At 43.4% G+C, this 11,360-nt stretch overlaps 2 protein-coding genes across 3 annotated transcripts; both read left to right on the top strand.

Moving 5' to 3' along the window:
- The first annotated feature begins 1,271 nt into the window (after window positions 1-1,271).
- Window positions 1,272-7,291, top strand: LOC124031210. 2 transcript variants are annotated; one of them, XM_046342183.1, is made up of 7 exons: window positions 1,272-1,641; window positions 6,213-6,283; window positions 6,371-6,547; window positions 6,638-6,699; window positions 6,782-6,871; window positions 6,960-7,001; window positions 7,070-7,291. In XM_046342183.1, exons 1-7 carry the CDS (start codon window positions 1,484-1,486, stop codon window positions 7,205-7,207), a joined length of 738 nt encoding a protein of 245 aa, XP_046198139.1. In that variant the 5' UTR covers window positions 1,272-1,483; the 3' UTR covers window positions 7,208-7,291. The 2 variants fall into 2 exon arrangements, with proteins under 2 accessions (XP_046198139.1, XP_046198140.1); XM_046342184.1 differs by having other exon boundaries at window positions 6,782-6,879; window positions 7,070-7,169.
- On the top strand, window positions 7,226-8,555 carry LOC124016834 (putative nuclease HARBI1). The gene is made up of 6 exons (XM_046332213.1): window positions 7,226-7,244; window positions 7,323-7,358; window positions 7,456-8,010; window positions 8,080-8,195; window positions 8,291-8,402; window positions 8,497-8,555. Exons 3-6 carry the CDS (start codon window positions 7,539-7,541, stop codon window positions 8,553-8,555), a joined length of 759 nt encoding a protein of 252 aa, XP_046188169.1. The 5' UTR covers window positions 7,226-7,244; window positions 7,323-7,358; window positions 7,456-7,538.
- Window positions 8,556-11,360: the final 2,805 nt, after the last annotated feature.

Genomic DNA, 11,360 nt, shown 5'->3' with positions numbered 1-11,360 from the left:
CTTTGTTTACTTTGTCTACATACTCATCTCATATGTATATACTGTACTCGATACCATCTACTGTATGCTGCTCTGTACCATCACTCATTCATATATCCTTATGTACATATTCTTTATCCCCTTACACTGTGTATAAGACAGTAGTTTTGGAATTGTTAGTTAGATTACTTGTTGGTTATCACTGCATTGTCGGAACTAGAAGCACAAGCATTTCGCTACACTCGCATTAACATCTGCTAACCATGTGTATGTGACAAATAAAATTTGATTTGATACTAGTACCTCACTTTCTTATGTGCTTGCAGTCTTGTCAATCTGTTGTTGAGTGTTTCTATATGTCTGCTTGACCCATGGCAGGTGATGGTAAGATGACTGTTATTTCCTGCTCAACCTTCTCAGACACAGTGTGTGGCTGCAAGGATGGCTACAACATTACCTCAATGGGTGATTGCCAGAAATAAGTGTTTACAGTTGATTCAGACATTATCGCATTGGGTAAATATGCAATTGTATTTGAAAATAATATATTTTGAAATGTCTTTCCTGTGTAAAGCCACGAGGACATGGAAATGTAATCTACAGTTTAATATTGTACAAGACTGTCAGGACCCGGTTACGAACCCAGGTCTCCAGAGTGAGAAACAGTCACTTAACAAACTGAGCCACGAATAGTCGGCAGAACCCAGAAGATGAGGCAGACACAGCAGTACTTGAGACGGTGTATTTAATGAAGTAAAAAGTGAAGTTCTTCAGGAAAACATGTAACTCCACAACCTCAAAAGGAATTCCACAAGAACAAAGGTAATCCTCCAAGACAAAAAAGGTAAATCCACAAGGTGGAAGGTAAAGCACAAAAAGCCTCAAAAGATACTCAAAAACAAACAAACAGGAACAAAAAACAGAATTCCACAAGAGAGTCCACCGGGATCAACAAGAGTTCACAGAGTACTAGGGCTGGGTGCTAACATACAAACACAGAGCAAAGAACTGAGGAAAACAAAGGGTTAAAATACAATCAGGGGAAACGAGGCACAGGTGCAAATAATAATGGGTAAGTCGCTCTTATCCAGAGCGTCTGCTAAATGACTTAAATGTAAATGTAAATGGATCAAGGGAAAACAAAAGGTCAAAAGGCACAATGGGGGCATCTAGTGACCAAAAACCGGAACAACCCTGGCCAAATCCTGACAAAGACTTTACAGTTCTATTTTGTTTTCAGTTGTCTGAAGTTGCCATGGTTACTGAGTAAACGAGACCTGGGGCCTGTTGCACAAAAGTAGAATTAAGACATCCGGGATAAATGACTCAGCTGAGCTCAATGAAGCCAAAACATGTGCGTCCAGGATTAATTGGTTGCACAAAGACCAAGCCAGGATGAGCAGACACGGATTCATTAAGCCAGGTGAAACCAATCCTGGATAGGTGCGCGCTCACGGCTCACTCAAATAGACCCCGCCACAGATCACAGATTAACTGATTTACCATGGCAACTAGAGCCGCGTACTTTTCCCCGTCGGAAGCACAAATCCTCATGGAGGCATACGAGGAGGTAAAAGATATAATTAAGAAGAAAGGCAACACCGCCACAGTGATAAAGCAAAGAGAAAAAGCGTGGCAAAGTATTGCAGACCGCCTGAATGCGTAAGTAGTGCACAATTACACACTCACCGCTCCGCTGAAACATCACAATTACAATTCAAATATTTAATTCACATCTCCAAAAACGCAGTTGTACTGTAATTATGAAACGGTTAAATTTTTAATTGAAATGCACTGCAGATATGAGTGAAATTGTGTAAAGTAAGTCCATCACACTGTATAAAGCTATGATAAATTATTATTAAAGCCTTACATTATTATTTAACGTTACTACGCTCAGTACGGTTTAATCTTAGCCGTTGTACTCTGCTTCTTATGTTGTCCACCGTTTTTTGTGTTTCTCCTGCTTTCATTAATGTAAAGCTGCTTTGACAGAATGAAACAATTGTGAAAAGTGCTATATAAATAAAATGTAATTGAATAAATAGATGAGCTATAATAATAATCACTTTAATTTATATAGCGCCTTTCAAAGGACCCAAGGTCGGTTGCTCACTGCACTGCAAAAATGTCTTTCTTACTTAGTATTTTTGTCATGTTTTGTCTTATATTGTCTTGTCATTATGCTTTCCCTTCTGTTCGTTTCCCCCTGCTGGTCTTATTAGGTTCGTTCCCTTTTTCTATCCCTCTCTCTCTCCCTCCCTCTCTCTCCTCTCTCTATCGTTCCGTTCCTGCTCCCAGCTGTTCCTCATTCTCCTACTCACTCATTTAGTCTTTCCACACCTGTTCCCTATCTTGCCCTCTGATTAGAGTCCCTATTTCTCCCCTTGTCTTCCGTTTCTGTCCTGTCGGATCCTTGTATATTGTTCGCCGTGCTGTGTCTTGTTTCCCTCAGATGCTGCGTGTGAGCAGGTGTCTGAGTCTGCTACGGTCGGTGCCTTCCCGAGGCAACCTACAGTTTATGGTCGAGTCTCCAGTCTGTCCTCGTCACTACGAGTGGAATTAGTTTTTTATGTTTTGTTTTCTGCTCTGATTTGTCTAGGAGTATTGCCTATTTCCTTTACTGGAATAAAGACTCTGTTTTCGCCAAGTCGCTTTTGGGTCCTCATTCACCAGCATAACAGAAGGATCCGACCAAGAATGGACCCAGCGACTATGGATTCTCTCTACTCTACTCTCGAGTTCCAGGGAGCGATGCTCGGCAGACACGAGCAGGAATTGTCTGCTGCTCGGCATGCCGTTGAGACCCTGGCCGCTCAGGTCTCCGACCTCTCAGGACAGTATCAGAGTCTTCGTCTCGTGCCACCAGCTACTTCCGGGTCTTCCGAGCCTCCGGAACCTAGGGTTAATAACCCACCATGTTATTCTGGGCAGCCCACTGAGTGCCGCTCCTTTCTCACCCAGTGTGATATAGTGTTCTCTCTCCAACCCAACACATACTCAGAGAGAGAGCTCGGATTGCCTACGTCATATCACTCCTTACTGGTCGGGCTCGGCAGTGGGGCACAGCTATCTGGGAGGCAAGCGCTGAGTGTACTAATAATTATCTGAACTTTAAAGAGGAGATGATAAGGGTTTTTGATCGTTCAGTTTTTGGGAAAGAAGCTTCCTGGTCCCTGTCTTCCCTATGTCAAGGTAATCGATCCATAACGGATTACTCTATAGAGTTTCGCACTCTTGCTGCCTCCAGTAACTGGAACGAGCAGGCGTTGCTCGCTCGTTTTCTGGAGGGACTCCACGCTAAGGTTAAGGATGAGATTCTCTCTCGGGAGGTTCCATCCAGCGTGGATTCTTTGATTGAACTCGCTATTCGCATTGAACGACGGGTAGATCTTCGTCACCGAGCTCATAGAAGAGAGCTCGCGTTAACTGTGTCTCCCTCTCTCCGACACTACCATCTTTCCCCACTGACTCAGGTGTTGAGCCCATGCAGCTGGGGGTATTCGCATTTCGACTAAGGAGAGGGAACGGAGAATCACCAACCGCCTCTGTCTCTATTGCGGTTCCGCTGGTCATTTTGTCATTTCATGTCCAGTTAAAGGCCAGAGCTCATCAGTAAGCGGAGGGCGACTGATAAGCGCTACTAGACGGTCCTCTCCGTCAAGTACCTGTACTACCTTACCGGTCCATCTACGCTGGACCAGATCGGCAGCTTCCTGCAGTGCATTAATAGACTCTGGGGCGGAGGGCTGTTTTATGGACGAAGCCTGGGCTCGGGAACATGACATTCCTCTCAGACAGTTAGGGAGCCCACGGTCATGTTTGCCTTGGATGGTAGTCCTCTCCCCAGTATATTATGTGAAACACTACCTTTAACCCTCACTGTATCTGGTAACCATAGTGAGACCATTTCTTTTTGATTTTTTGTTCACCTTTTACACCTGTTGTTTTGGGTCATCCCTGGCTTGTGTGTCATAATCCTTCTTTTGATTGGTCTAGTAATTCTATCCTTTCCTGGAACGTTTCTTGTCATGTGAAGTGTTTAATGTCTGCTATTTCTCCTGTTTGTTCTGCTCCCTCTTCACAGGAGGAACCTGGTGATTTGACAGGAGTACCGGAGGAATATCATGGTCTGCGCACGGTCTTCAGTCGGTCCAGAACCAACTCCCTTCCTCCTCACCGGTCGTATGATTGTTGTTCTGATCTCCTCAAGAAGCGTTTTGCATCCGCTCCTATCCTTGTTGCACCTGATGTCACTAAACAGTTTATTGTCGAGGTTGACGCGTCGGGGGTGGGCGTGGGAGCCATTCTGTCCCAGCGCTCCGATACTGACGATGGGGTCCACCCTTGCGCGTATTTTTCTCATCGCCTGTCACCGTCGGAACGTAACTATGATGTGGCTAACCGTGAACTGCTCGCCATCCGTTTAGCCCTAGGCAAATGGCGACAGTGGTTGGAGGGGGCGACCGTTCCTTTTGTCGTTTGGACTGACCAAAGGAACCTTGAGTACATCCGTTCTGCCAAACGACTGAATGCGCGTCATGCTCGTTGGGCGTTGTTTTTCGCTCGTTTCGAGTTCGTTATTTCTTATTGCCCGGGTACTAAGAACACCAAGCCTCATGCTTTATCCCGTCTCTTTAGTTCTTCTGTGGCTTCTACTGTTCCCGAGGGATCCTTCCTGTTGGGCGTGTTGTCGGGTTGACTGTCTGGGAATTGAGAGACAGGTTAAGCAAGCACTCACGCACACTGCGTCGCGCGCTTGTCCTAGTAACCTTCTTTTCGTTCCTGTTTCTACTCGTCTGGCTGTTCTTCAGTGGGCTCACTCTGCCAAGTTAGCTGGCCATCCCGGCGTTCGAGGTACTCTTGCTTCTATTCGCCAGCGCTTTTGGTGGCCTACTCAGGAGCGTGACACGCGCCGTTTCGTGGCTGCGTGTTCGGACTGCGCGCAGAATAAGTCTGGTAATTTTTTTCTGCTTCTGCTCCTGGTCTTGCTGGGTCTCAGTCTGTTCCCTGCCACCGCATCTCTCCTGTTCTTGTTCCTGCCCTTGCTGTGTCTCAGTCTGTCCCTAGTTGTTACTCTCCTGGCCTGTTTGGTCCTGTTTGCTCTAAAGCTTTCAGTTCTCTACCCGTGTCTCATTTTTTTTTTTTTTAGAGTAGTACCCTAGTTTCCCTTTTTTTTTTCCGTTACGGTCCTGAGGAGAGGAGTTGGGTTCTTTCTCGGGACGTGCTGGACCGTTTGTGATCTATGATTTCCTCCGTTGCCGCCAGTGTTCCTCCTTGAGAGCGCCAGGAGGCGCTCGGTGAGTGGGGGGGTACTGTCATGTTTTGTCTTATATTGTCTTGTCATTATGCTTTCCCTTCTGTTCGTTTCCCCCTGCTGGTCTTATTAGGTTTGTTCCCTTTTTCTATCCCTCTCTCTCTCCCTCCCTCTCTCTCCTCTCTCTATCGTTCCGTTCCTGCTCCCAGCTGTTCCTCATTCTCCTACTCACTCATTTAGTCTTTCCACACCTGTTCCCTATCTTGCCCTCTGATTAGAGTCCCTATTTCTCCCCTTGTCTTCTGTTTCTGTCCTGTCGGATCCTTGTATATTGTTCGCCGTGCTGTGTCTTGTTTCCCTCAGATGCTGCGTGTGAGCAGGTGTCTGAGTCTGCTACGGTCGGTGCCTTCCCGAGGCAACCTACAGTTTATGGTCGAGTCTCCAGTCTGTCCTCGTCACTACGAGTGGAATTAGTTTTTTATGTTTTGTTTTCTGCTCTGATTTGTCTAGGAGTATTGCCTATTTCCTTTACTGGAATAAAGACTCTGTTTTCGCCAAGTCGCTTTTGGGTCCTCATTCACCAGCATAACAATTTTGTCTTGTTTTCAGTAAAACAAAAATATCTAAAAAACATCTTGAATATTTTCTTGAGCAAAATTACCTAGGAAAATAAGCAAAAATATCTGCCAGTGAAACGAGAACTTTTCTAAAATTAAGTGTTTATGGAAAAAGTAAACTTATTTCAAGAGAATTTTTATTATATTGACAGATTTTTTATTTGCTTGTTTTAAGCACACATTTACTTAAAGTTAATATTTTTTGTCTAAACTATACTTATTTTGCTAGGTCATTTAGCAAATCAAGAAAATACATCTTTATTTAAGTTTTTTATTTTTTATATTTTTACTGAAAACAAGACAAAAATACCAAGTTATTTTTTGCAGTGTGACTCCATTAAATGTGTGTGTGTGTGTAGATTAAACATGAACGGGCCAAAACGGACATGGCAGCAGGTCAAAATCAAATACAAGAACATTCTGCAGAATGGTATGGTCCCTGACTAATATTTAACAAAGCACAAGCATATATTGTACCCAGAAGGTGCCTGCTCACACATTGTCTGTACTGTTTTAGCAGTGAAAAAGAATACCCACAGACAAGGCACGGGTGGTGGGTCACCAAAGGCTGACCTTACCCCAGCAGAGGACATGGCCTTGGAGCTAAATAAAGGCAGGCCCGTCTTAGAGGGGATCCCTGGGGGGAAAGAGACGAGCATAGGTTCCTCCCAAGATGCCACCCGCTTCATTCAAGGTATGTCCTTCCATCTCTACATGGGATACAACCACATTCATATTGAATCAATTTGGACTGTCTGACTTTGGTTTACCTATTGCCTTGCAGTGTCTGGCAGCACTATGTTCCTGTTAGAGCCACCAGCACAAGCACCAGACGATGCTGATCCAGTGAGTACTCCATCAAAGGCATACTGTAGGCCTGACATGTCTTGTCTACTAGCTTCAATATGAATCCGATTAAATGTGATAGGGTGAAGGCCCCAGTGCAGCAGCAACAGCACATGATGGAGACGATGATGATGAGGAGGAGACCATCTCTCTGGATTCCAGAAGGCATGAGGTATCATGGTAAGACTGTGAAAGTACTATTTACTCTACAATGGTGAGGAGTCCTCATCAAAATCAAAAAAATCTAATTTCTTTTACAGGACCCAGATGCTATACAGTGGGAAAACCAGCCTGGCAACATAGTGCGTATTAATAAAAGGACACCACATCCTGCCAAATTCCAGCTGCGCTAATTGTATTGTGTTCACAGAGCTCACAAGCTATCAGAAAGTTGTATGGCAACCACCTCCGGCGCCAAATAGAACTGGCAGACATAGACATTCAGTACAAGAAGAAAAAGATGGAAAATCTTGCACTGGAGTCCGAAATAAAAAAAGAGGACAATTAGGAAACTGGACCTTGAAATAAAAAACCTTGAGAGGGAGGTGAGATATGCCTTCAATGTACACTGTATGCTAACTGTAACACAAATGTATTAATCATTATTTGTATTTCCTCCCCAGCTCCAAGAAGATGACACAGCTCAAAATAAAAATGAGGTATATTCTCGTAAAGTCAAGTGAGCCATGACATATGAGCTCTTATTGTGAGCACACAGGACGGTGGCATCTTTCTAAGGTTTTTTTATTTTCCCAGCAATCAGTACAACCAAGTCATCGTTATAAGGCATCGCCCTCTTTTGCCCACCCCCCCAGCACCAGGTGTGGCCACTAGCCTATATGAAGGCCCAAAATTGTGTGTTCCTTTCTGCTCTGACAATGGCATGCCCATTCGTGCGAGATGTGGTGGATGAAGAAGCACTTGTGCTGAGGAGAGCCTTCAGGCGAGAAAGGGTCTTCAGGGACCGGTTGGACCCACTGGCCTTCCCTGATGACCATCTATATGAAAGATACAGGTTTTCTGCAGATGGCATCAGGTATCTATGCAGACTACTGGGTCCCAGGATTAAGCACCGCACTGCACGGAGCCATGCACTGAGTGTGGAGCAAATGGTTTGTGTGGCCTTGCGCTTTTTTGCTAGTAGAGCCTTCCTGTACTCAGTGGGGGATGCAGAACAGCTGAACAAGGCCACAATTTGCCGCACAATAAGGAGTGTGTGTCTGGCTATCAAAGCATTAGCAGATGTCTTCATCTCCTTCCCTGGCCACAGAAGACTCTGTGACATCAAAGAGGAGTTATATAGGATTGCAGGTAAGAGGATCTACAAATTACAGGACAACTGTTAACACATAGTAGGATACTCATTACTTTGTGTGACAGGTTTCCCCAATGTCATTGGTGCAGTGGACTGCACACACATAAGGATAAAAGCCCCCTCAGGTGCCCATGAGGCCGATTTTGTGAATAGGAAATCCTTTCACAGCATTAATGTTCAGGTGAACATAACTTTTGATATTGTCCATTGACGAACACTCTGCATTGCCAGTGATGTGCATTGATTGGTGTAATATTCCTCATCTTATGATTTCAGATGGTCTGCAATGCTGACTGTGTGATCAGCAATGTTGTGGCAAAATGGCCTGGCTCAGTCCATGACTCCAGAATCTTTCGGGCCTCTGAAATCTATCAGTGCCTATCACAAGATAAGCCACACAACCCCTATTTATAACCATCATGGCTGTGTCAAGAATATCACTGTGTTTATGAGGTAGTAATGATGAGATTTTGTGTTGACAGGTGAATTCTCTGGTGTGTTGCTGGGAGACAGGGGTATGGCTGCCAGCCTTTTCTCCTGACACCTTTCACAGACCCCCAGGAAGCACAGCAGGCCTACAACCATGCCCATGCCAGGACCAGGGCCAGAGTTGAAATGACCTTTGGCCTCCTGAAGGCACGCTTTCACTGCCTTCACAAATTAAGGGTCAGCCCTGTTAGGGCATGTGATATTACTGTGGCTTGTGCTGTCCTCCACAATGTGGCCTGCCTGAGGAAGGAGAGGGCCCCCAGAGTGCCACCAGCCATGGACTGGGACAATCCGGCAATCTTCCCTGATGACGACAGTGGTCGGCTGCTGAGGGACCAATATGTGTTGAATTATTTTAGTTAGTATGTGTGCTTTCAATTTTGGTTAAATATGTCCTGCGGTGGCAGAGGAATTTGTTTTTTTTTGGGTTCGTTTTTTACGAATTTGGCCTCTTATGATGTTTGTGCGGTATACTGTGTGTAATACAAGGCTGCAGGGAGGCTACTGCATCCATTCATTTGTCTGTTCAGTTGATGTGTATGGATTTGTCCTGCATTTATTTTAGTGTGCAGACATGCAGGGTGTGTTATATACAGACCTTTGAATGTGTATGTATCATTTTGTATAATATGCTTGGATTCTGTGCTTTCCATCTTGTAGAGTCACTGTGACTTCAGTTTCGAAAGGAGCTGATGGTTTACCTGCTTTGTTTTGTCCTTATTCAATAAAGGAACATAATGTTACACATTGTGTTTTTATATTCATATGGAATGTGTATTTGTTTATATGACAGAGTACTAGGGCCACACTGAAGAAAAAGGATAAAGTCATAAATTTATGAGGCTGGTTCTTTCTGCAGAAAAGCTACATATTGTTTTTACAGTTTTGATACTTATGACAATGTGATACTTAATATTCTGGCACATCAGCATGTCTTTGTTTATGAAACCATACTGAAGTACAATTTCACGAAATGCCCAACATCTGTCATTTTAACAACTGTCCTCCTTTAAAACAACTGGTTACAATATTATGACTTGTCTTTTTTTCCCTCTGTGGCCCTAATATTCTATCATTTTATATATAGTATATGGGAAACTGTAAATTATCTAATGATAGCAACATCTAAAAATCATTTTTTATCCAAAATCATTGAAATTAATGATCACAAACGTTTAAATAATGACAGTGGGTCTAGTTATATGTGATAACAATGTATAGTGAGCAGTGAAATAACTATTGGTTTCCATTTGTGGTGACTGCTGACTGACATTAGGGATGAGATTAAATAGATCCTGGAATTTAGCCTGGACTGGAGCAGGCTAGCTCCACAGAATAAATCTCCATGGTAATTTATACCATAACATATCCTCCTGCCCCCTATCCATCTTTAGTGCAACCGGATTACGGATCAATTGAGCCAGGATCACCAAGATATCCTGGCTTAATCCCTTATCCTAGTTTTGTGCAACAGGCCCCGGATGTCAACGTGTGTAATCTGAGACTGTACATGCTATGACTAGAAAACAGCATGTAAAGTACACATTCCATTCTTGTCTCGACTCGTTCTGTATTTTGAAGAATTTTGGTTGGGTGCCCACGAATTGCATTAGTTGCCCACGTGTACAACTGAGAGACTTCAAGCGATGTCTGAAATCTGACCCATTATAGTGTTGATCAAAACATGACCAATATACATATTTTTTTCTCAGATTCAACTGATTCTCCAGTGGAGTCTGTGGAGTCCATGATATTAATAGCAATGTAAGACTGCATGCCTCTTGTCAAGTTTAGTTGTTAATTGTTCATGTTAAATTGTGACTTGAAATTTGGCTGTATGGCATATTTGTGGGAAAGTGTGCCCCTTTTTGTCCAATGAGCTCATTTCTGGGATATAGGGAACACGTTAGAATAGGAAACACATTTTAAGGTACTATGCCCGTATTAGTCCCATATAGAGCCTGTTTCTTATGCATCTTGCTCTTTATGAACTATTAATACATAATTATTATGGTTAACAATGAGGTTATTAAAGATTGTCCAGTAATGCACACTTTCAACACCTTGTAGAGTCCATGCCATGACGGATTGAGGCTGTTCTGAGGGCCAGAGTGTGTGTGTGTGTGTGGGGGGGGGGGGGGGTGCCAATCAATATTAGGAAGGTGTCCTTAATGTTTTGTATACTCAGTGTATGTGTACCTTACAATAAAGTTTTTCCAAAAATATTTAGCTAACTCGCTATCTTTCTGTCTGCATGTCTTTCTATAGTGTCATTGTGCCCCTTGTTTTCATTATCTCCATCTTGTCCATGGCCTTGCTTTGCTTGCGCCAAAAGATTTACACAAGAGTAAAGAGCTCGTTCAACCAGATTGAAAGTATACTTTATGTAGTTGGACTATTTTGTCTTATCAGACAAGTAGTGCGGCACTTATAGGTGCTCAGGTGAGGCACCCCAGTCCAGACCTCAACAGGCAACAATCTTATAATAATAATAATAATAATAATACATTGAAGTTGAATCAGTGCACGGAATACCACAATTATGTTGTTTTATTTGGCACATCTCACTCAAAAGAAATTCATTAAAAGCAATACTGCATGTGTCCTCTCTCAGGAGTACACCAAAAGCTGCAACAGAGTGTGTGACATGAATGAGGCTGGAAGTTGGAGCCAGGATTCCGAGCAGCTTTGGAAAAAACAGAGGGAATGGTGCCATCATAGGGAAATTAGTGTTGAGCGCAATACACAAGCAGGTTCTCTAAGGATCTGTAACCCAACATTACAGTAGTGAGCTGAAGCTGTCAGAAATGTGAATTAAGTTTTAAGTATTAGAATGTAAATACTTAGATTCAACAGT

The sequence above is a fragment of the Oncorhynchus gorbuscha genome, linkage group LG03, assembly GCF_021184085.1.
Source record: "Oncorhynchus gorbuscha isolate QuinsamMale2020 ecotype Even-year linkage group LG03, OgorEven_v1.0, whole genome shotgun sequence".
In the NCBI taxonomy this organism is placed as follows: Eukaryota; Metazoa; Chordata; class Actinopteri; order Salmoniformes; family Salmonidae; genus Oncorhynchus; species Oncorhynchus gorbuscha.
This window is presented reverse-complemented; position numbering and strand designations above follow the sequence as displayed.